Below are 26,723 nucleotides of genomic sequence, written 5' to 3' on the forward strand. Positions count from 1 at the left end.
CAGGAGCCACGGATTAAAGAAAACATGATATTCATCTTTCTGGTAATGACTTAATTCATTTATTATGATTGTCTCCAGTTACATCTATTTCCTTGCAAATGACACAATTCCCTTCTTCCTTCTAAATTAAAAAAAAATCCACAAACACTAAGGTTAAATGGTCCACAGAAGCAACCAAGCAGGGTTCATGGGGTGACAGACTGAACTGACAAACACAGACCCTGCATGGGTCTGGGCTAGAGTCTCTGAATATGCCTTATGATTGTGTAGTGTGGTGTTCATCTGGAATTCCCACAGTGGGAGTGGGGTTTGTCCCTGACTCTCTTTTGCCTGTGCCTGGGATCCTATATATATATCAGAATTTTATATGTATTCCTCTATTGATAGCTGTCTAATTGGTTCCTTATTTAGCTATTGTGAACAGTGCCATATAATGGTCAAGAATCTCTATGATATATTCACCGGGAGTTTTTATGGTTAATATACAAAACAGATGTGGCTGAAGCATAATAGATTAATTTTGAGATTTTTTTTTAGAATTTTTCGTAGTAATTTTCATAATGGTAGGTCTAGTTTTTGTTCCCAGTAACAGTGTATAAAAGCTCCTTTTTGTCTGTATAATCTAACCTTTTATTTATTAAGTGTATTCTTAAGACAGGTCTGTTATTATTTTTTAAAAAATTAAATGTCACAAGAAAAAAAAACTTGGTATGAAGGGAATGTATCCAAAAGAAATAATGGCATGTAAATGACTTCACTGAGGTTAAAGGCATTTAATTAGTATGATAATACTAACTCAAGATTCATGTTCTGAAGAGTTATTTATAGACGGTAATAACTTTGAAAATGGTGTTATACCCACACCTTCCATTATAACTACAAATTGTATATACATATATATACAATATATACAATATACATACAATATGCTGTATATACAGTATACATATACATAGAGCCTCTCTGGCCCTCTCCTCTCTCCCTCCTCCTGTAGTCCTCTTAGCCTTGCCATAGTAGATCCTCTACTACCTTTATGTTTTCTCTTTGGATTTTTTTTTCTATTCAGAAATATATGGTGTGTTTGTCTTTCTGCATCTGGTTAAATAAACCTCTAATTTGCATATATGCCATATCCACCTGTTAAAGGGCTTAAGCTGGTGCTATACATGGGCCATTATGAATAAAGCCACAATTGTCATGTGTGTAAGATTCTTATAGGAATGCTGCCTTCATTTCCTTAATGTATATGATAGGTGCATAATGTGGTAGCTTTGTTTTATTCTTTTGGGAGCCTTCTTTATACTTTTCATAGTTACTGTATCAATTTTCACTCATACTGATAATAAGGGTTTGGTTTCACATATACCCAACCAGCATTTGTTATTATTTTTTTTTACTAATAGCCATCCTAATTGAATTGAAAAGAAATCTCAGTGCTTTGATGTGCATATTTCCTAAGGTTAAAAGTGCTGAGTACTTTTAATATATACTATATCTTATAAATATATATATATAATTTTAATAAAAATATGAACCATTCGCCAAACTTTGCTATGAGTATATTTAAATGTTCAACCCATGGATAGTTTTAATAATCTGTTTTTTCTTTAGCGTAATAGCCTGTAGTTATAAACCAAAATTACTAGTTCTTAAATGTTATTAAGTATATTAGTCAAGTAAAACAATGACAACTTTAAAGTATTAGCTAATAATTTTATCATTACTTTTTGTTGCTACATATCCTTCCAAGAGTACACTCTCCCATGTGTACTATGAGTTTATGCTACAATGCTGACATTGTGATAAAGTTATATTAATAATAGTAGTGATAATAACAATTTATAACTTATATGAATAATAATATTGCTGTATGAGGAAGCACCACAATGCCAAGACAGAGAAAGCCAAAACATATAGACCAGGAATTCAAAGGCCAGGCTGGGTTACATAGTGAGACTCTCTCAAAAAAAATTTTTAAGGATTTATTTTCAACAATTATAATGAGACAACCTCATAGTCATAGCCTCAGATAATAGGAATCAGACTTCAATGCAGAGCATATTTGAAGGAATAATGTAGAATTATAAACTCTATTATTATTTATAAATTGACTATAGCTTTCTCACATGACTATACAGCTATTTTTCTACTGCTCTTGCTAAAAGATATTATACATATTTTATAGCTTACTTACATTCTCTTTCCCAGTTGAGTATCTTAAATTATTGCTGGACAAAGGTCCTTGAGTTCTCAGTCTTTCTATTAGTTTGTTTCTATCAATTTGAACAACTGTATCCCATACTGAAAACTGGCCTTGCACCAATGCCACAGTAGTTCATGCCTTCACTCCCCAAAGTACTGTGAAAACCAAGAAATACCTCCTGAAGGTGTTTATATATATACATGTGTGCCTGTATGTAGGCCTGTGCATGTAAATGGAGGGACATGTGAAGACCAAAAACACTGGATTTCCATATAATTGGAATTAGAGGCTTATGTGCTGCGAACCAAGTTCTAGTCCCCTGTAAGAGTAGAACTAGCTCTTAACAACTGAGCCATCTCTCCAGCGAGTCTCCTTTTACACAATTTTCTCTATACGATGCATACAGAATGATGACATCTCCACTTTGTAATGGCATCTTCCCTATAACCTGTATACTAGTTTGGGACTTTTGACTTTCATCTAGAAATCTGATTTACTATTCTTCGTTACTACACTTAACAGGCAGAAGTATCCAAATGTATACGGTTTTTTATATAGAAGAGCTTCATTCTGCCAGTAATATCTGTCTTTTATTAATTATGTTTACAGACTATAAACATGTACACAGTTTTATCTATTAAACACAGCAGAAGCATTTAGAACTAGATAGTATCATGAGCTAACTTAGTCATCTAAAAGCCTCCTATGAAATGCTTAGCAGACATGAAGCACACGGAGGACAGCATCAAGGTCCTCCAGCCACTCTGAAAAATACATGGAGAGTCAAATAATATTGGAGCTATCGGGCTAGTTAATGAGAAAGAGCACATGTCTCAGAAACTACAGAAGGATCTGTGACACTGGCCAGTGACTTTGGGGACAGTTTGGGAAAATATAGTTTGCTTCAGACTGGGTAATATCAAAACCAAACTGTGTACCTGGATATTTCATCAAATATTATCTGTTAAGCAGAAAGATAAATGTGAAGGAGTCCCTGTACTTGGCAAAGAAGCTGTCGTTATTCATGTTATCGCCCAGAAAGGGGCGTTTTGTAATCTCTGGTTCATGCTGTAATCTTGCTTGTGCCTATGTTCTAATGGGGTCATTGCTTAGTCGTTTTCTGTCAGTTCATTCTATTTCTCAAGCGATCCTGTCTGATGTCCGTGCTCTGTGGGATTGGTTTTAGCCGAAGAGCATCACAGTCTCACAGTGAGTGCTAGGATAGCTCTGAGCATTAGGACTTACCTGACAGGGTTGACACTGTCAGATGTTGAGGTCTGGTGTTTTATTTCTTTCTTATCCTTCTTTTTCTTTCTTGTCTTGAAAAAAAGAAAAAACAGGCCCCTCATCTGATAATTAAAATAACAGCAACAACAGTGAGTAGAATCACAGAACAACACACACAGACACACACACACAGACACACACACACACACACACACACACACACACACATGCGGGTGGGCTTGTGTGTACTCTTCACTTGTACACTTCACAATTGTGTGACCACTTCAATTATTTTTAATTAAATAAATAATTATTTAATTTGGTTCCTAAGGGAGCACCATAAAGTAAGTACTGTTATTATTGTTCCTATTTTAGGTCGTCAAAGTGAGATCAAGAGAAGCTAGGTACTTTGCCAAGCAATGTATAGCTGCTACATATGCATTCCCATCCTCAGCAATCTGATGGAACAGTTTGAATTTTAAATTTGGCCTATTACATGAACAATATGGTAGGACTCCTTATGGCACACAGTTCAAGTGACTGATTTCACCATTCCAGGAAAATTGTAGCAGCAAATAGGAACTGCACGGCAGGGGAAGCGGGTTGGCTGGTTATCTTGCAGGAATCAGGAAGTGCACAGGAACTAAGAATAAACTACAGTCCTCAAAGCCCATGCCCAGTGATCCACTTCCTCCAACAAGCTCCACCTCCTACCGGTTCTATAACCTTCCTGAACACGCCACTAGTTTGGCACTAAGTGTTCAAATATATAAATCCGTGGGGGGGACATTTCACATTCAAACCATAGCATTCCATCTCTTCCTCCTATAGGTTCTTCATAACGTTGACATGAAACAAAATACATTTTTTGTAACTTCAAAAGTCTACATCGTTTGACAGTCCTTTATTAGTGTTCTATGATTGTGAAGAGACACCATAAGCACAGCAATTCTTACAAAGGAAAAGCATTTAATTGAGGCTGGCATACAGTTTTAGAGGTCTAAGTCCATTGTCAACATGGTGGGGAGCAAAGTGGCCTCCAGGCAGACATGGTGTTTAAAAAAAAGTAGCCAAGAGTTCTACATCTGGCTCTGCAGGCAGCAGGAAGAGAAAAAGCAGCCTCTGGACCTGGCTTGACTTTTGAAATATTAAAGCCCAACCCCAGTGACACACTGTCTCCGACAAGGCCACACCTACCCCCCCCCCAAGAAGGCCATACTCCTAATCTGGCTAAATAGTGCCACTCCCTGATGACCAAGCATTCAAATATGTGAGCCTATGGGGACCATTCTCATTCAAACCAACACAAATCCCAACATTATTTAAAAGTCAAAAGTCGCTTCCAAGGATCAAAGTAGTCTATTAACTGTGATCCCTTGCATAATAAAAATAATAATAATAATAAAATAATAAAATTTAAAAAAAAACAAATTGTATGGTTCCAACAACTCCTTGGCACAGAGTAACCATCCTTCGTTTAAAAACAAAAAAACAAAAACAAACAAACAAAAAACTGAAGCGACACCCAAACCTAGCAATGCAAACATCAACTCTTACACGTCCATGACCACTGCCAGGTGTTCCTGATAAATCATCTGGGCCTGCAGCACACAGAGTCTCTCTCAGACTAGCTCTACTCCAGGCTGGCAGTTCTCTCCCTGGCAGCATTCCAGGGCCCTGGCATTTCCCAGTCCCTCACGAAACATGGGCTTAACTTCATAATTCTACACAGTGACCTCTCACAGCCTCCTTGTAGAGACTCAGACTTGGCACACATTGCTGGTGTCTTAGATACTTTTCTACTGTTGCACTGAGATTCCGTGACCTGGGAAGCTTTTACATGAGAACGTTTACTGGGGACTTAACAGTTTCAGAAGCTAATCCATGAACATCACCGCAGGGAACATGGCAGCCTGCACGCAGGCGCAGGCGTGGTGCGTGAGCGGTAGCTGACAGCTTACGTTTCACAGACAAGCACAAGGCAGAAAAATAACCGGAAATGGCATTGGTTTTTAAAACCGCAAACCTCAGGGACACACCTCTTCTAAGAAGCTCACACTTCCAAAATCCTTCTCAAAGACTTCCAACAAGTGCAGCCAAAGTGAATATAGCAGCCTATGGAGGACATTATCATGCAAACCACTGCACCTGAGTCTCAGAAAAGCCCCTCAATTTAGACGCATTCATACGTATAAAAACAGTCCAGCGTGGTTGACGTCATCATGTTGGACTGACAGCTTGTAAAATGCCCTGCCTACCATGAGCCAAAGTCTCAGTGCTTCCGTGTGCCTTCCAGGCTGACCCTAGAAAGCTCTTTCTAGGTGGTTGTTTGGGGGGGACAGGGAACCCCTCTTTAGTTGTGTTCTTGGAGGCATATTTTCACTAAGATGAAACCTTTAATAGCTGTTGCTACAATTTTAACCTTCCCCAAACTTGATACATATTCCTTGTTTCTCACAGGCTACAGCCTGAACACTATCCTGTCTTGAAGTTTGCCACACAAGCCCATTACGTTATAGTCCAGCCATACACAAGTTCTCAGGACATGGCAGAATGCACCCAGGTTTGTTTGTTTGTTTGTTTGTTTGTTTGTTTGTTTTTGTTTTTTATCACACTAAAACAGGAATGGCTTCTAGGCCAGTTTATAACAGAATCTGTATCCTCCAGCAAACATCTCATGACCCAGGCCTCCACTAGCCACCTCTCTTGGTATTCCACTTGCCCACCCCTGACCCACTTAGCGCTGCTTAGAGAAATTTAGGGCTTCTACAGCTCACAGCTGCAAGTTCTTCTACATTCCTCTTGCAAACTACTTCCAAAGCCTATGAACCACATGGCTTCATTTATTCCACCAACGACCCCAGGGTCCACGGTGGTTCTCCGTACTGGCTTCTTTCCTCACCACTGTGCCCAAATACCTGAGAAGAAACAATGTCAGGAAGGAACCGGTTGTTTTGGCTTATCTTTACTCTTCAGGAGATCACGCCACTGCTGCAAGGAGGACATGACAGCAGGAAGGGAAGGTATGACAGCAGTAGGAGCAGGCCAGCTGGCTCCACATTACGTTACAGCCAAGAAGCAGAGAACGAACAGGAACTGGGATCTAGCTATAAAAATGGCCAGTGATTGACTTCATCCAGTGATGCTCCACCTCATTAATATTCCACAGCATTCCTAGCCCACCACCATTTGTAACAAGGTCCCCATCTATGTAGAGATAACATCTGAAGGTTTATTTATTTCTGTAGACTGTTTATCCTTTTCTCCTTGGTTATATCTTTATGTGAGAGAGAGAGAGAGAGAGAGAGAGAGAGAGAGAGAGAGAGAGAGAGAGAGAGTTCCTACCCCCTTTTTCCAAAGTAGTTTCTCCAGAGAGAACCCATGCCCCAGAGCCCTAAGTTTTTGTCCACTATTATGTAGTGGAGTTCTCTGTTGTACAAAGTTGTTGGGAAAGACTATTATATTTATTATATAAACTTCTTACTAAACTTCAGTCTTTAGTGTGTCTGTGCACTGAATTTGTGATCACGACTTTTCATGCGTGATAAAGGGGAATTTCTCCCTGCCCCTTACTTCCTTCTCGGACAGTGCATTTCTAGTACACTATCCGATTCCCTGAACCTTGTTGACTTTGAATCTTTAAAAGAGAATAAAAACCATGGGGAGGTGGACTACGAAGAGTGTTTCTCTAGCTGAGATGTGACCATGGTAATGGCATTTTACCTGGCCAGCGGGCCTTGGCTCTGGAGTGAGCTTTGGGAATAGTTACAATGGCTGTATTTCCTCTCCCTTAACAGAGCCCCAGTGAGGTCTTTCTAGAACCTTCCGTGGTGAAATTTGCATGGAATTTTTAGAGGCAAGTGCCCTAAAGTTGTAGGAAGCCCCTAGGAATGTGTTCTCTGGGATTTCTTGCTCTGAAGCTAACCCACAATCAGCCTTTAGCAATTCGTTAAAATGGTCATGTGCGTGCTCATAGAACACTGGGGGCTGCAGAGGCTCTTCCTCAAAAGATCTTAAGTGTGTCTCATTAATGCACTTACCTCTCCAAATCGCCTAGAGAAGATTCACTCTGTAAAGTCAGTTTCTCTAAATCCATGAAAAGTCTGGCTTCAGTTTGTCCAGGTTTTTCTTGTAAATTTAGAAGCGATGATTTCCAAGGTGTTTGTTTATCAGGATAAAACAGGAAGTTATTCAAGCCTTAAAATTAAGGCAAAAATTCCACTATGGATTTGTGGTACATATTTTTTTTTCTTAACTATGAATGACACTTTCTTCAGTCTTTTTCTTCACAACTGAAACTCTGGGAACTCAGAGTTAACGTCCTTGCCTGGGAGCTTCTTAAACTCACTAGAAAAGGTTTCCACCTTGTGCTCCACGTTGCTCTGCTGTGCTTTGTCTGAATGACCTTATCCAGTTTCACACGGATCCTCCTACCCACAAACTCACTTAGAAAGACCAAGTCCTCAAGGATGGCGTCGTGCACTGCTGTCAGGGTGCGGCTTCTGGGGGAGCTTCTGCTTATTTCTTGTGTAGCTTTTCCGAGTTGGCTTGGGCAGAATCCTCCTCTGAGCACTGAAAGCCGCGTGCTTCCCACTAAACTTTTTCTCCCACCACCAACTTCAATTTCCTTGGCCGCAGTGATGTTGAGTTCCAGGAGCTACGCCTTGAGATCTGAGTTCATGTCCAGCTCGAGCAGCGCCTGAGAGACGCAACACTTGAATTCGTCCAGCTTCTCGCCATTGGCCTTCACAGTCTTGGCGCTCGAGCTGAACATAGCTTCATCCTTACGGAGTGCCCGGCTTAGAAAAAGGCCCAGCTATCGTGAGAACAGCTCCTCTAGTACATATTTTTGCCATGAAGCTTCCAAAAAAAATCTTTTGATTATGAAAGTATTTTGAAATATGCTAGCAACTTAGCATAACTGTAAGAACGAGAATATGAACAAACAAATGAACAAGATAAAATATTCTAAAAAGTGCAATCTCTATTCTCAATACATTTTTAATTGTAGATTTCCTGTGTCATATTGCGCTTTATTGCCTATCTCATCCCTAACAGTGTTGTTATTGTTTCAGAATTGTTTAGCTTTTTAGTCTTTATAGTAGAGATCTGCATGGCTTATTAACTACATATACAATGCTAGAAGTTTGTGTAATTTCTTTTGCTGGTAAGTTTTACAACGTCTCATATTTTCCTCCTGCTCATTAAGAGTTTTCCCTTTAGTTTAAAGGATTTCTTTTAGATCTTCTCTATATGGCAATACATTTACTTCTTCATTTCTAAATAACAGTTTTGCTTAATAATTAGTCTCATTGACTTTTTTTTTCCTTCTGTATGGTGAAACTCTCATGCTACACTTTTACAGTGACCTGAGGAAGGCAAATTATCTTAGGCCCACTCCAAGCCAGGAAATAACGGACACTAAACCTTCGGTGTGTCTCACCAGCCTGCTGGCATTGTCATTCTAAATGCTCTGATGGTACTGGCCTTCCAGTTCCTACCCAGTCCTGGGTCTTAACCACAGCAAGCTTGGCACTGAGCTCCAAGACAAAGCCCTGTGACTTTTCATGGTCTGCCTCCCAGCGCAGGAAGCACTGCTGCCTGCTCCCTGCTGGAGCTTGAGCCATGGCTGTTAGCAGCCTGGCCTCACGCAGTTTTAGCAGCTGAGTCTGGAAGAATGAGCGTGGCAGAAGAATCTGTGGGGCTTTGCCCAGCACAGGGTCTCATGTTAGAAAGCCTAGTAACGGATTCCAAATCTAAGGCCTGCGTTTAACTCCCTTTTCTTTTCCAAAACGGGCTGCTTAAAACTGGAGCAGGCATGATGTGGGCAACTCTTTCCTCTCTGCCTTCTTCATTGTCTTTTCTTTCTGTACTATTATACTAAAAGCAAGCTCTACTGTCTTCCCTCTGGTTTCCTTAGCTCTTGTGAAGACAGCACAGTGTGTGAAGAGCTGTTTTCATGAGCATTTGTAGAAACGATCAACAGCGAATCCCACGTAGCCAGTATCTTGTCATCCTCCTTAGAGGAGACAGTTAGAACACTGACTGTGTGCCAGGCAACAGTGAGATTTTAAAAACTTTAAAATGTCTTTCTGGGTGATTCATAGATCAAAGAGAATATTATAATAAGAGCAACAGAATATTTAAAGATAAATGGCAATGTAAGCATACTACATCATGCTTGTAGAATATCGCAAAAGGCGCTTTTAAACAATTTGCATAGCTTTAAGAGCATTTTTCTTTTACTTATTTTGATTTTGTTTTTTTACTTTCTTTTTTGTGGGTGGTTGGTTTTTCTTTTGCTTTGTTTTGCTTTGTTTGAGATAAAGTCTCTCTACAGAGCCCTGGCTATCCTGGAACTTGCTATATAAGCCAGGCTGACCTCAAACTAAAAGGGATCCACTTGCCTCTGCCTTCTGAATGCTGAGATAAAGGTGTATGTTGCCATGCCCAAATAAATGGATGCCCAAATATATGAATATTTAAAAATCAATAAGTAATGTGTTTGATAAATACTATAAAAATTAAAAAGTTGAGTAGAAAAATAAAGAAGAGTTAAAGATACAGTTAAAGATAAGGAAATAATACAAAATACCAGTATTGCCAGAGCATTCAGTTTCCATTATTTAAATAGAAAATTATGATAAAAACCAATGTGGTAGAGCAAGTGAGAAAGTGAATAAATAAACACTATTGAACACATAAGCAGCTGTATTAGTTACTTTCCTGTTTGTTGTGTGACAAAATACCATGACCAAAGCAACTTACAGAAGAAAGAGGTCAAATATGTCTACAGTCCCAGAGGGATAGAATCTGTCATGGTGGAGTGAAGGCATGGCAGCTGAAGTAGCAGCTGAGAGCCCACATCATGATCTGCAAGTGGGAGGCAGGAAGGGGAATCTGGCGATGGCATAAGTCTTTTGAAACCTCTAGAAAACCACCTCCTCCAACAAAGCCATACCTCCTTACTCTTCCTAAATATTTCCATAGCTAGGGACCAAATATTCAAACACGCACATACCTGCGTGCTTGCACACACATACACACACACACACACACACACACACACACACACACACACACACACACAAACACACACATACACACGTGGGCCATTCTCACTCAAACCACCACAGTAGCAAACTTATTGCAGTGGAAGATGTTGGTTTTTTGAGACAAAGTCTCATGTATCCCACCCAGACTTCATCTTGCTATATAGTCAAAGACGACCTAAAATTTGTGATCTTCCCACCTCTACCTCAGATATTCAGATTCCATGTGAAGAACACTACATCTGACTTCGTGTTATTAGGGGTATAATTTAGGGTTTCCTGCACACTAGCAAGCACTCTACCAACCAAGCTATTCCTCCAGCCCTACAGTAGAGATTTTTAAATCAAAGAATTCCATTAAAAAGTCATGAGTAACTTTGTACCAATAAATTTGTTTGAAGTAATATAGAAAATAAATAGAAAATTATAATGCTGTTTCAAAAGAAATGGAAAACCTTAAATAATAAATTGAAATAATCAAAATTACTTCCACTAAAATAATTAAAACATAGTCTGTAAGCTTTTTAATACACTTTCATGAATACATACAATGTATTGTGATTGTATTCACTTACCACAGCACTTTACCCTCTGTTTCCCCCTCCCCTTTCCTTCTAACCCCCTTTGTCTTCTCAAGGAGTCCCACAATAGCTACACAATTAAAGAAAATAATACACCCCTCCCCCAGAAGCCATTAACAGTTAAAAGCCCCTCAGGAGAGAATGGGACTTCAAGCCCATAGGTTTGTCAAAGAAAATTTTATGAAGGCTTTAGTCATTAAAAGATTAGATGGTTAGGTGTATAATCTATATTCGGTAATAAAAGTATAACATCCAATGTGAACCTTCACAACTTCTATTCTGAGTGACTATTCTAACTGTTCATAAGCTAATTAACTTATATATTCTCTGGATCTTGTTAATTTTGGTGTGTTATTTGTTTTTTATTTGCAATTTTTATAATTATGTTTACATTTTTAAAAAGACTAAAGATGAATGAGATAGCTTAGCAGGTAAAGATCTTTGCCACACAAGCCTGAGGACCTAAGTCTAATCCCCAAAATCCACAGTGGAAAGAAAAAAACCAGCTCCACAAACTTATCATCTGACCTCCACACATGTTCTATAACACAAGCACCCACAGACACATACAATAAAATAATAATTTTAAAAGAAAAAACTTACTATCTCTACCTGATACCATTGAGATCACATGTCTGTGGTCTATTGACCATAGCCTGCATATGCTACATTGCTCTCCACAGTACCAACAACATCAAGGAGATGCTAAACAGTACAGGCATCAAGCTGGATGATGCCAAGCTCAACAATGTCACCAATGAGATGAACAAGAAAATGAAAATGCCATTGCCAGGGTGTATGGAAGCTTACTAGTATGCTTGTGAATGCTAAGGTCCTCTCTGTGTCCACTGTTGCTGAAGGTCCTTCAGCTGCTTTTGCCCTCTGCTATAACAAAGGAGAAAGACAAGAGGAAGAAGTCGTCTAAGGAGTCATATGATGACATGGGATCTACTTTCTTTAATTAAATTTCTGCTATCCTGAAAAAATGAAAATTTATGTAAATAATTAACTTAAAGGATTGCATATGCCTATAATTCAAACAGAAAAGAGATGGGAAAATGTAGGGTATAGGAGAGAAGATGAAAAAAATGCAAAAAGACAAAAAACAAAACCCAGCATTATAGCCTTGCTTAACTTTTGAGTAGTTGTAGAAACACTAAGTTTCTTAATAGAAAGGGAACTGAAACTTTTATTAGGAAAAAAGTGAGGAACAGCCTTGAATGCACTGGCACAGGAGACAACTTCCTAAACAGAACATCAACAGCTCAGGCACCACGATGAACAATTAATAAATGGGAACTCACGAAACTGAAAAGCTTCTGTAAAACAAAGGGCATCATCAATAGGACAAAACAAATGAGAAAAGATTTTTACCAACTCCACATCAGATATAGGGCTAATATCAAAAATATATAAAGAGCTCAATAAATTAGATATCGAAAAACCAAATAACCCAATTTAAAAATGAGGAACAGATATTAACAGAGAAGACTCAATAGAGGAATCTCAAATAGCTAAGAAGCACGTAAAGAAATGTACAACATATTTAGCCACCAGGGAAATACAAATCAAAACTACTTTGAGATACCATCTTACATCATTCAGAATGGCTAAGATCAAAATCACAAGGCATCCTGGTGAAGTGTGGAGCGACGGGAACCCTCCTCCATTTCTGGGATTGCAAATCTGTACAGACACTTTGGAAATAAATATGGCGCTTCCTCAGAAAATTGGGGATTGATCTACCTCAAGACCTAGCTATGCCGCTTTTGGACATATATGCGAAGGACCTCTCCATCCTCCCACAAAGACACTTGCTCAACCATGTTCATTGTGGCTCTATTCATAATAGCTAGAAACTGGAGACAATCTAACGTCCCTTGAAAAGAGTGGATAAAGAAAATGTGGTACAAAAAAAAAAAAGGAAAGGAAGAAAATGTGATACATTTATACAACAAAGTTCTACTCAGTTGTTTTTTAAAAAAAATGACATCATGAAATTTGTAAGCAAATGAATGGAATTGAAAAAACTGATCCTGAGTGAGGTAACCCTGACCCAGAAAAATAAATATCGTGTATATTCTCTTATAAGAAGATACTAGCCAGTAAGTAAATAATAACCAAGCTACAACCCATAGACCCAGAGAGGTTAAATAAAGATGAGGGGTGTAAGGGGGGGGTGCATAGATCTCTCAGGTGTGGGAAATAGACTAGATTTTAAGGGGAGAATGTGGGTGGATGGGTGGAGTCTGGAGCAGCTTGGGAGGAATCAGGTAGGAGAAAAATGGGGTGGAAAGAGAGAATGCAGGGAGAGATTTCTGCAATTGAGGGAGGACATTTGGGAGTGGGGTCAAAACCTACGGCAGTGAAAACTATAAATCTGGAATCTATAAAAAGTGATGCTAATAAGAACCCATAGTAATGATGTATACAGAGTCTTAACCGCAGGGCCTGGAGAGATGGCTCAAAGGTTAAGAGCACTGGCTGTTCTTCCAATGGTCCTGGTCCTGAGTTCAATTCCCAGCAGCCAGAGGGTGGCTCATAACCATCTATAATGAGATCCGGTGCCCTCTTTCGGCCTACATTCTGGCAAAATACTGTATAAATAATAAATAAATCTTATTTAAAAGAGTCTTAACAGGCCATCTCTTGTGGAAAGATGAGGCTTCTGGTGGTAGGACTGGGTTGGATTCAACTGAATGGTTGACCAAGAGGGTCCCATGGAAATCCCCAAACAACTCAGGCTGTTACTACGATTACTGTCTGAAAACTGACACCAGGGCCCCATTGCCAAGGATAACAAACATGAAAAAGTCAAGCTGGTGCCTATATGGAGCCTTCATCCGTACATTCTAATCTCTTCGGTGCAGGAAGGTACTCTATAGGCTACCAAAAAAAAAAAAAAAAGAAAAAAAAAGAAAAGAAAAGAAAAGAAATGTGGACACCAGCCCAGCCACAAAACCTTTGACCTACAATGTATCCTACCTACAAAATATGCTAGGGCAATGGTGGCACCGAACTTGTGGAAGTAGCCAAAAAATGTCTGTTTTGATTTAAGGCCCGCTCCACCAGAAGGAACCCATGCCAGACACTGCTTGGGTAACCAAGTACCAAAGAGTAGATAGCCTAGAAAGTTAGAGTAAAAACAAACACTACTGGTCTATAACAAAATCAATAAAGTGATTCCTAGTGATATTCTGCTATACTCACAGATCAGTCTCTTTTATCCAGCTATTATCAGAAAGGCTTCCTACTGAAGCAGATCGGAACAGATGCAGAGACCCACAGAAGAATATTATGTGGCAAGAGAGTCTAAGTTGGAAGTCTCCATCACACCCCTTCCCTCAGAGATTAGGAAATCCCAAAGAAGAAGAATAAGAAGGAGGAGGAGAAGGAGCAGAAGAAAAAGAAGAAGAAGAAGAAGATGAAGAAGAAGAAGAAGAAGAAGAAGAAGAAGAAGAAGAAGAAGAAGAAGAAGAAGAAGAAATATTTTAATAGCCAGAGAGTGAGGAGGACACCAGGAGAACAAGACCCTCTAAATCAGCTATGCGAGGCATGTATGACCTCACAGAGACTGAAGCATCAAGCACAGGGCCTGCATGGGTCTACAATAGGTCCTCTGTGCATAATACTGTAGCTATTAGCATATATAGGACTCCTGGCTGTGAGAACAAGTGGGTCTCTGACTCTTGTGCCTATTCTTGTCACTCTTTTCCTCCTGTTGGGTTGCTGTGTTTACCTTTGGTATGATAGTTTTTGTTTCATCTTATATTTTATTTTGTCAAGTTTGGTTGTCTCTTAGAGACCTGTTCTTTTCTCGTGAGACTCAGAAATGGAGTGGATCCTGAGGGGATGGGAGGGAACTGGAAGGAGTTGAGGGAGTGAAAACTATAATCAGGATATACTGTATGAGAAAAGAATCTAGTTTCGATAAAAGAAAAAAAAGAAAGAAGCCGGTGTGTGTTGATGCACATCTTTAATCCCAGGACTTAGGGAAGCAGAGGCAAGCAGACCGTTGTGAGTTCGAGGCCAGCCTGGTCTACAAAGCAAGTCCTGGACAGTCACGGCTACACAGAGAAACCCTGGATCAAAAAACCAAAAAGAGAGAGAAAACAGTAATGTGTGAAAGCTACATGACATGCATCTAAAACATTTCCCAACAAAAACATATTCAAGCAAAAGCCTCAAAACTGGAAGGCTTGAGCTGGTAGCTGGACACCTCATACCCTGAGGAAGAAGTGGTGAGTATTCAAAACCCTAGAATACTGTAGAGTCCATCTGGGTGGGTCTCAGAGAATGAACTTTAATTGCATCTTTTGAAATATTTTATTTTGTTGAGAATCTCGTACATGTACTTTATTATGTACTTTATTTACATAATTTTCACCCCATAGTCTTCCCCTGTCCAACTGCTCCCATACCCAGGCATGAATTCCCTCCTATTGAAAGACCTTAAGCAACTCATAAGACTAAAGGGTTAGATATTAATGTATTTGAACTAAAGGGCTCTGCACTTCACACTCTTTCTTTCTAACCCCATCTGCCCTCTGGGCCCCTATTTTGCTCTATTCAGATTCAGAGACATGTTGCTGCCCCTCACCTTTCAAAGACCGTGGACAACCTCACAAGTGGCACCAAAATCAGACCTCAGGGTCTCCTGTATCCCTGTTGGGTGGTTAACAGCAGTAGGCTCAAAGGTGCTGGGGTCAGATTTTGAAAGTATAAGAACATATGAAAAATAAAGGAAAAATAAAGTTTTAGCTCATCTGGGTGAGACAGTGTGCTAAGTGGAAGAGCTGTCACGTACACAGCTGCAGCCTCAGTCTGCACGGCCTGTAGTCCAAGACAGACACGTGTTAACGCTGGAGTGAAAGGCCGTTGGCCAACTTCTAGAGCTGGGTAGATGGGCAGCTCAAATATTTTGCTAAAAGCACAGCCAGGCATGGTATGGGAAAGGATCTTTATTGCGTATGGTGTTTATGTGTTCGACGGAGTGCTGGACTTTTCATCTTCCTTTACATCTTCCTTTACGTCTTCCTTTACACTGTTCGCATTCTGCCTGCTGCCACTGCTGTCTTGATGGTCCCTTCTTCTTCCTGGGATTGAGAAAATAAACATGGTAGAACAGGAAGAGATGAGAACTCCCATGGATGCTGCTAGTCAACTGCCCTCTACTTTTATCTGCATTCTACAGTCATGCGTACAGTCATACACGGTGACTTTATGTCCAGATCCACTGCGGCAAAATACAAGTTCTAGAATGTGCCCAGGTTTCTGGAGACCTCGCTTTCATGTGCCTTCCTTTCTTCTCTCTACAGTTCCGTCTTCCCCACAGGGCTATGTCTGTGGGCCAATGAGCCCTCAACTCAGACTGAAAACCTTCAGGCCCAAACCTCTGATCCTGCTGGGTCCCCGTCCTCTCTACAGGCCAGTCCTGGTCCCTGGGGGTGTGCTGAGCTGTCTTCCTAGAGGGACAACCCCATTTCCTCTTAAAGTAGAGCATAATCACGTAGGAACAGAAAACGTTCCCAGTCAAAACTCTCCAGTTTCTCAGTTTCCCTGGGAGAACTTGGTGTGCCCCCCAAACAGCCCAGCACAGGTCACCTCTCTGTTCCATATGTTTCCTAGTCTATAAACTTCCTGTGGACCTTACCTCTCCAAAGAGAAGGCCACCCCATCTTGCAGGCTCTTCTGGCCCAGGAATCTCAGTTGCTGTGTGGAAACCAAAATAAGGCCACTTCTTAATGAGGAAAGGTTCTCTGTCGGCCCTTAGAAATGATCTAAATTTCCTGCAGGAGCTGGAAAGTTCGGGACAAATCCCAATTTACAGTCGTGTAAGATTCCTGAGCGAGAAGCAGGGGGCCCAGTTAATTCCCCTTTCATCATTCCCAGAGCTGCTGACAAACGCCCTCTCTCTCTCCTGACAGGGCTGCAAGCCTGTATTTGAGAGGGCGCAGCTCGCTCAGGAGACCCAGCCCTTGCTCACTTCTGTCCTTTGGAGAATCAAACACACAGCCTGGACACTGGCTCCACGGCTTCTTCACCGCGTCCTCCTCCGTGGGCTGCTGCTCCTCGGCGCTCTTTCCCTTAGGCTTCTCTTTTTCCTCGCGGTTGTCCTCTACATTGCCCTGGGTGCCCTCTGATTCCATGTTGCCGATCAGCTGAGCCATGGTGAGATGGAAGACGTGGCAGCTGAAGCCCTCCCTCATGCCGTACCGCACGTGCTCTTGGAGGTTCTCCAAGGTGGTGAAGACCCTGCAGCAGCCCATGCACCTGAAGCCGTTGTCCATGGTCACCATCCAGTCAGGTGTCCTGGCCCTGGGTCTCTCTTCAACCATAGGTGACCCTGGCGGGCTGTCTGACTCTGGCTTTTCCTCTTGTTCTTTCTCTTCCCCAATGGGTTCGCTGTCCGACAGGAGGTTTCTGGTGGACACGTCAGAGGGTGGAGTGCCGACCCACACACCCTCAGGCAGAGTGGCTTCTTCCAACCTTGGCTGCTTTTCTGGGGACTCCGAAGTTTCTTTTGTGTCCCAGGAAATAGCCACACCTTTTCTCATTTGCACCTGCATGTAATATATTTTCATCCCCCTGCCCTCTTTGTTTATACACAGAGAGGACACACAAGTCTTATAAGATGGACCGGATGACAAGGCATGTTGTGAAGGAACAGTAGTCGCCTCTCCTTCCGGGACCTGGTCTAATGGTGATCTGGGGTTGGAACTGCCTTGGAAATTCCGGCTTCCTGGGAATTGAAATTAGAAATATAAGATCGTCTGCAGAGAGAAAGCTGAGGGAACATGAATGACAGACAGCATGTGTGACACAGGAGAGGAGACCTTGGGGAGGTAGGATTCGATGGTGAGGATGGTGTTTCCTGCTCATTTTATAGGGTGCTGTATGTGGCGGTTTATGTATGAGAATATTAGCAGATGGTGTGTACTTAGGAGTGTGGAGTAGGAAAGTGAGAAACGAAGAGTGTACGAAGGGAAGTAGAGTGTGTACGCAGTGAAGATGGGATCCCGTGACCTCACTGGTGAGGTATTTGTGGAACGTGGACTATGGTGTCCAAGAATAGCATCATGGGCCATGCCCTTTCGTACTATGCACGTACTGAGACTGTCCATATTGTGTGGAGTATCGCTATGTGTGAAGTCTGTGAGTTTGTGCTGGGTGTGGATCCATTACATTAATGTCTACACTGAAGAACTATGGAGAACTCTGAATGCAAATCCAAGCGCAGAAGCTGTACAATTCCTCTCGAGGCGCCTATCTGACTCCTTAGCCTGCTGCCCCCAGCCCAGACCCTTCTAGCCACTATTTCATGACCTCTCACCGTGATGAAGCCATGAATCAGGAACTCCTTCACCAACCTCCAACTCCCTTGGTATCTCTGAATTTTGTCTGGGCTTCTTTCCTAAACCATGACCATCCCCAACTTCCCTCGGCTTCCTCTCAGCCTTATCCTTGACTCTGCTTGCCTTCGGCACTACACCCTGAGACCCACACCCAAAGAGTTTCACCCAAGTAGCCCCATACCCAAGGCATGTCACACCCAAGGAGCCTTGCACCCTTACTATGATGGATGAGCTGGTGTGGAGAAGAAACACAGGAGAAGTATTCGGAGGCAGGGGAGACCTCTCCTACCCCTGGGCTCTGGGCTTGGGTCCCTCCAGTAGATTCAGGCTGAGGACCATCCTCTTGTGACTTTGAAATTCCTGAAGAAGTTATAAAAGGCACAAAGATATGGTGGTTGGCCATGTTTTTACATCACTTACCTTCCAACAAATACTTACTTTGTCTCATATATAATGATTATGATTAATATATATGGCTTGGAATCTGGCCCTAATAGATATTTTAGTGCTTAATCACAGCCATAAGTTATCTTATTAGTGTCTTCATGAAAAAATGTAAGAGTAGGGGCTGGAGAGATTGCTCAGTGGTTGAGAGTACTGGCTACTCTTGCAGAGGACCTGGGTTTGATGCCCAATGCCCACATGGCAGCTCACAACTATCTGTAGCTCCAGCCCCCAGAGGATCCAATTCCTTCTTCAGGACTCTACAGGTATCAGGCATGCACACACACATACATGCAAGCAAAAGAGAAAAACACAATATGCCTAAAATAAATAAAATTTATCTTGATCTAAAAAGATCTTATCCCCTAACCAACTAAACTTGATTGTAAAACTACAGTATCTGGTCTTCGATGCCCCTCAGAGACTTGGGAAGGAATAAAACTTAAATTCCTGAGTGAACCAGCAGTGCGGGTTAGCAGCTTCCAAAAATGTACAATTGACTTAGACGGTTTACTGCCTAAAGAGTCACCCAACTCTCTATAATGTTGGAGCCTCGTCTTCGGCTTTCTGGCCTAATATCTCTGGTGGACTTATTCGCAGGGCAGGAACTATTAAGGACTTGCTTACCCTGTCTTGGCACAGTGTGGCCATCAACTCTGCCTGCAACTAAGCTGCCCATTTTTAAGCAGAATTCTGTTTGTGGCAGGAAGGAGGGCATTTTGCTCAGTGGCTTGTTTGGCGCATTTGAAGCCATCTCCATAAGGAGGCTCTTTGATGCTCATCATCTTCTTTGAGGCAGGCTGGGTGTTGCCAGGAGTTAACTTGTCTTGTTGTCAAAGAAATTTAGGATTATTAAAATGACTTTAAAAGCCATATTCTGTGTGTCTCTGAGGCTATTGAAGACCTTATTCAACTATTTTACCTCATATATCAATAGCATCATATCTATCTGTTAGAATTAGGATATATGTTCTTGTTCTAAAAATCTGACAGCTATTATGCTATTTAATAAAAGCATAACAATATTGTAGATAAGGCAAACTTTAATAAATGTGAGGTCAAAAGTTAACTCCTGGCAACACCCAGCCCACCTCAAAGAAGATAATGAACATCAAAGAACCTCCTTATGGAATTGGCTTTAAATGTGGCAAACAAGGCATGGGGCAAAACTTCCTTGTTTCTGCCACAGACAGAATTCTGCCTAAAAATAGGCAAGTTTAGATGCAGACAGAGGCAATGGCCAAACTCTGCTGAGAGGATAAGTAAATCCTCAACACTTCCTACCTTGCAAGTATGTTTGTCAGATATACTGAGTCAGAAAGCTGAAGATGATGCTCCAACACTATAGAGAGTTTTGAGTGACTGACTGTTCAGGCAACAAACTGTCTCAGTCATTTTTTTCATTTTGGAAGCTGCTAACCTGCACTTCTGATTCACTCAGGTATTTAAGTTTTATTCCTTCTCAAATCTCTGATGAGGTTGAAGACTAGATAGTTTAGTCTTTCAATTAAATTTAGTAGGTTAGGGATTAAGATGTTTTTAGATCAAGATAGATTTTTCAGTTAATAGACATGAGATATGATAGATATTGAGCTTCATTCAGAAAATTAGACCCAACAAGATAGGAAAGATGTTTACTTCAAGTTTGCCAAATACAAATAGCCAAATCACTATGAATGTAACATTTATATAATTCCTGATTGTCTCATGGTTCTTCCTCCGTATGTATTTTATTCACGTGTAATAATACAAATGTATGCGTTAAAAAAGAAACATACTTTTTAAAAAGTAAAAAAATAAATAAATAAGTGTAAGGTCAAAGTGGTGGATACAGTAGGAATATGGTCTCTATGTAGAGAATCTTCTGTTAGGAAATATGTAAACTTTCCCATGAAGTGTGTTTCATTCGTTGAGGTAATATTTAGTAAATAGCTGTGATGTGTGAGGCATTTTTCTAGGCTCTGAGGACACTAAACTAAAGTTCATCTTTGAACTGAACTTTCCATTATAGTCTTGAAAGGCAGGCACTGAGCAGAAATACATACTAGGTCAATGTATGGTGAATATATATAAGGGTTACCAGATTTAAGAAACAAAAAAAAAAAAAATGTCTGGTATCCAATTCAGTTAGAATTTAAAGTAAATCACAGACATATTTGTAAAGCAAATATGTCCTATACATACTAAATGATCATTTGTATCTTATTTGAAATTCAAATTTAAGTAGAAAACTTATGTTTTATTTGGCATCCCTAATAAAAGGCACTATGTAAAAGATTTTGTGTTTTGTTGTGATTAGTAAAAACAGGCCTGGTATTACTACATGCATATGTACATGTATATATACTATAGCATATGACTGGTCCTCCTTAAAGCATATTTAGGAGGCACATATGCAACACACACACAATCACAAACACACACAGTAGAAGTCTGTGAAGAGAAAACTGTCACATACATGGGCTGTGTATGCATGTGGTAAAGAGATGGTGTGTTTATATGGCCATGTGTTCTCAGAGTATAGAGATATAGGACATCTTTCTGTATCAGGGCACATATGGGACATATCTCATGAAAGACCCTCATCAGAGCTTTGCATATTTTATCACATACACTGAATATCAGCCTGGTCTAAGCAAGGATACAGAAACTGTAACTTACATATTTCACAGTTAGTGACTATTTCTCCTCTTAATAAGTATACCCAGAAAAAACAGCCTATGATATACGGGTAAATGGAGGAGTTAGATTCATTGCCTTCACTTTCCAGTGGCTGCCAGAGAGAATTTGACAGCACTTTGAGTCACTGTTTCTGTGGGCTCAGCCCATGGTCTTCAAGTCCGGGGGCCCGTGGAAGCTGCTGGGCTCTACTTTGGGCAAAAGCCTCCATCTGAGCATCTATGTTGGGTTCAATTCTGTTCCACTTCCTACACATGACTACCATTTCATAGGAATCCACTTTTTTTTTTTAACCTTTTTAATGATTCATTTTATTTTACGTGTATGGGTGTTTTGCCTGCATGTATGTATATGCACCATGTAAATTCCTGGTGCCCAGGGATGTTAGAAAAGGGCATCTGATCATCTGATCCCCTGGGACTGGAGTTATCAATGGTTCTGAGCCAACATGTGCGTTCTTCGAATGGAGCCCAGGTCCCCTCGCAAAAGCAGTAAGTCCTCTTCACTACTAAGCCATCTGCCCAGCCCACATGTTTTTTGCATTTAATAATTGTAGTTATCTTACATGCTAGGATACAAGCCAGCAACTATCAGTGGCCTCTGCTTTCTCTAGGGTCCTGGTGATTTTCACCCCATCTGTTATGACCTTGGTCTCTCCCTACCTTTCCATTTCCTCTGTAAAGTATAAAACCTGTATGTCCACAAACTCTAATGGACCGCTTTTAAATTCTTTCTATTCGAGGAATAAAACTTTCATGGTTTCAATAATACATCAATTCTAACAAACTCTTAATCTTTTGAACAAGCATTTTATTTCTCAAAATATTTCTCAACAAGGCCCATTAACTCTTTACTCTTAACTAAAAGACTCTGTGAGACTCTCTTTTTAGCAATCCCAGTAACTGCTCCAACCCGTTTTACTGGGGGGGGGGGGGGAGACGAAAACTATAAGAGATGTGCATGCAGAAAGGGATCTCAGAAATTCTGCACCCCTAAGTCTTATTGCTGAGACCTCAGCAAGCTTGGGGTCCATAGTTCCAAATGCCAGTGGCCAGGAAATGGCCAGAAAGGAGGTTTATAAGCAACACAACTACGTTTCCGCCGTGAGTATCAGAACTCTCTGCACTGTCTCATGCCACCGAAACATCGGAGATAGATCTGGCAGCATCAGCTGACAAGCTATCTCTGCCTCTCTGCTTCATCTGAATCCTCCTCAGCCACGCCTTCCTAGAGGAAGCTAAACTGGTCAGCATCCCTTGTGCCCCTAGCCAAGCTGCCCAGCACATACCTCCTGCCTTCTCATCACCTTCCTTGGACTCCTCAATTTCCAGATGTTTCCTCTTTTGTCGCCGTTTCATAGTGTCAGCCAGAACACTCCCTTCGAGGATACTTAAAGTCCAATTTCACCTTTTCCCTACAGGTTAGCTGGCCCTTTTTGGCCTTCAGGATATCCGTTGAGATAATTCAACAAAAATTAAAAATAATCAAGTCTCTTAACTGGCTGAAGAACTCAGATTATTTAATCAAACAGCAGGCCTGCCCAGTGTTCACCACGCTGCATGGCTGTTAAGGGTCAAAGGTCACCAGGCCTACTGGAGAGTTCTCAATGATGACATCAAAGCATTCTATGGACCCCAGTCTAATACAGTTTCTGCAGCTTCAGAAACCCTGTTTGCAAGAACAATTCCTTTTCCTCAATGGAACCTCTCTAAGGAATTAAATTCTTGTCTCTCAATTGTGGCAGAATATTTTTAGATGTTAACATGTTTCTATTTCATTTTTTTTTTCTTTTCTCCTTTTATTTCACCCTTTCATTTCTGCCCTTAAGCAGGTAGCAGGCTTGGTGTTCATTGCTCAGGGAAGAGGTATTGGCAGGGCTGAAACAGTTGATAAATTGTCTGTAAAGCCCAAATTTGCAGAAAACAGACTACTGGTCCAAAAACATAAAATAAGTAGAATTTTTTTTAGGTTATATGTTCACGCTCTTCTCTACTGAAGATGTGAAAATACCAATTATATTAGAGGTATATGTAAACAGTGGGAAAGAGAACTCTTGATGTGTAGCTGAGAGATAGATTTTTTAAAAATGCCAAAAGGAGACTGCTGTTTTGGTCAAATAACAGAACCATGCAAACCTGTCCTGCTTGAAGTACAGGAGCCATGGCAGCCAGGAATTCTAATGGCCACCCCCAGTGCCACAGTCCTGTATGATTTACAAGAAAGACAGGTGGAAATACACACAAAGCCTGAACAGGACCAAGGTTAAACTGACAGTTAAATAGAAGTGTGAGGGGGAAAATGACACACTGTTTCTTGCAGACAGGTTATATACTCTCCATGGTAAGGCAGAGAGACTCCTGAATCTAACAGCCACCAAGTGAAGTCACTCTAAATTCACCCTTGGGGAGCAGCCTTGGGGACATATGATCACACTGTGGATTGAGGAGCCTAAATACAAGGCAGATCTAGTGAGAGCACTACCCGTCCTCAAAGTTGGGCTATTTTTAGATTTTAAGGAATCATAAAGTGACTTTGCCTTGCTCTGGAGAATATATTCTGACATAGATATGAGAAAAATTCTCTGTTACTAAGGGCAAGAATGCCAAGGCTAATATGTATAAAGGGAAAACCACAGAGAAAGTACTTAGTGGTGTGACTCGCAGCGAGACATGTCTGCAGCACTTGGCACTAGTTTTCCTTCGAATAGCAAACATGATATCAAAAACCAAAATTGGCATTGCTTTATGTTACCTGTCACCTTAAGACAAGAATGGTTTCTATTTCTTCTCTACCTCACTCTGACTTCCTGTACCAATTTCTTTTTATGATCTTTAAAGAACACGGGGAAAGCATGCACTAGGCATCCATGTGCTACTCAGAGTCTCAAACCTAGAAGTACACTTTACACTACAAACACGCATCATTATGGGTCAGGAAGTGAGAGAAGAAGAAAATGTAGAAAGGACAGGAAGATGACACAACTCTTCATATGAATTATTGAAATGTTATGACACAAATATACCAATGTATAATTTGTCTGAAAATGCACACATATTGAAATCAGACTGGATAATCTTCCCTACCCAGAGAATTGGCATTATCAAGAATAAAAAAGAAGACACCACATACACTATATACATTTTTTAAAAGTTAAAACAATAATATCAAAAAATAACTTCCCAGTACTAGAGATGATAGATAGATTGATAAATAGATACATACATACATACATACATACATACATACATACATACATATTTGATAACTGGGATGAACCAGTTCTCAGAGACCAACTTCTCAGAAAACACAATCAACTGCAACTCATACAACATGATATAGCTGAGTAGCCTTGTAACTGTAAAGGAAAGTCAAATGTATGGTTGTTAACTTTCAGATGAAATCTCCAAGACCACGTGATTATACTGGAGAATTCTGTGATGTATTTTTTAGAAGAATGAATGTCAATTCTAAAACGGTTTTTACATGAAAAAACTAAATTTAATACCCTAACCAAAACAAGGCAAACACAATAGAAACACACACAAAATAACCTTATACCAATATTCCTCATAGTAAAGATGCAAAAATCCTCCACAAAGCATTAACAATGTAATTCAGCAATATACAAAAAAGAAATTACACCTTATTTTAAAAACTGGAGTATTTTTCCAAGGATGTAAGGATGATCTAATATTTGAAAGTCACTCAGTATGGTTTATTATATTAGCTAGCTGATAAAAGATAAACTCTTAATACTCTAGTTTGAATGTGATTTGAGTCACATTCATATATTAACCACATGGTTCCTAGGGTAGCAGTACCAGGAAGAGCAGACCTTTTAAGAATGTAGGCCTAATGAAAAGGGCCCTAGGCCCCTGGAAAAATACCTTCAGAAGGAAGTTGAGTAGCTTTCATACAACTTCCTGGTAGCTATCAGAAGAGGGACATGCCAGGCATCAGGTTGTGTGCTTCCTGGTTGAGATGTGATCCTTCCTCTCACTTGCACTCTCACTGTGATAGGACTGTCTCCTGTGAAGCCTTCAAGGGAGGCTCAGCCAAGACCCCTTGATCCTGGACTTTGGGTCACCAAAATAGAGAGAGAGAGAGAGAGAGAGAGAGAGAGAGAGAGAGAGAGAGAGAGAGAGAGAAAGAAAGAAAGAAACTTCATTAACGGCTTGTCGAACATTGTGTTGTACTAATACAAACTGGCTAAAGTCATTGCAACTGGTACAACAAAATAATGTGAAAATATCTATTAGGGATTTTAAAATCTCATACAAATATGAGTAGAGAGAAATCTCCAAGCTCAATAAAGAGATCTACTGCTTAGATTGTAACACATTTAACAGTAAACTACTGCACATTTCCCCCCTAGGAATGCAAATTCAGCAAAGTTGTCTCCACACACTGCTCTTAATGATGATGTCCTTAGGATAAAGATGGAAGGTGTAGCCAGTCAAATAAGGCATGAAAAGAAAAGACAATCTACACAGATGGGATGGGGGAAATGAAACAACTCCCATTTGTAGATAATATCATTGGGTAACAAAAAAAAACTGCAGAGAAATAAGACACGCTAGGAAAAGATAAGCACTGCAGAGGGAGGGAGCAAGGGAGGAACAAAGGCAGCTGTGGAGGGAGAAGAAACTCCTAAACAAAATTAAGAAAAATAACCAGAATTACAGGGTAGCATAATCGGCTGTCAATATCCATGCCGAACTGGTTCTTGGACTTCCTGTAAATTAAAATAGGTACAAATGCTCAAGACTCTCAAATAAAATGATAACTAACATTCATATTATACAGAGCCCCCTTTAGTCTTCTCTAAGCAACTTATGATACCTGGTGTCCTGTTAGTGAAGTGGAAACTGTTGTTATGACAAGCAAAAGGGATCATAGGAATTCACGAGTATGGAGAGCTGACTAGCACTCCTAGGTATTATCAGTGGGCAGGTGAACACCAAAACCAAAATAATAATGCTTATAACAGCTCAAATAATGATGCAGTTATAAAGTTAACAAATAACATACAAGACTGGAAAGCCATAAGACAGAAAAGTAGGCCTCAACATAGTAAAATGCAACTCCCTGAAAATTAAATATACATTTAGTATGATTCCTATCAAGATCCCAGAATAACTTCTGTAGTTACAGACATGATTTTTTTAAATTTATATGTAAA

General features: G+C 40.4%; 1 protein-coding gene and 1 pseudogene across 2 annotated transcripts; both read right to left on the reverse strand.

The window, feature by feature from the left end:
- Positions 1-7,716: 7,716 nt before the first annotated feature.
- Positions 7,717-8,204, reverse strand: LOC311596017 (small ribosomal subunit protein eS7-like; annotated as a pseudogene). Its single transcript has one exon. The product of its transcript is annotated as a small ribosomal subunit protein eS7-like (transcript).
- A 7,175-nt stretch (positions 8,205-15,379) lies between these two features.
- Positions 15,380-23,117, reverse strand: FAM170A (family with sequence similarity 170 member A). The gene is made up of 4 exons (XM_084779241.1): positions 22,830-23,117; positions 18,638-18,778; positions 17,050-17,805; positions 15,380-16,159 (listed from the first exon to the last, which is right to left on the reverse strand). The coding sequence occupies exons 1-4, from the start codon at positions 22,897-22,899 to the stop codon at positions 16,041-16,043; spliced, it is 1,086 nt and encodes a 361-aa protein (XP_084635367.1). The 5' UTR covers positions 22,900-23,117; the 3' UTR covers positions 15,380-16,040.
- Positions 23,118-26,723: the final 3,606 nt, after the last annotated feature.

This window comes from Acomys minous (assembly GCF_964271855.1).
Source record: "Acomys minous genome assembly, chromosome: 4".
Lineage (NCBI taxonomy): Eukaryota > Metazoa > Chordata > Mammalia > Rodentia > Muridae > Acomys > Acomys minous.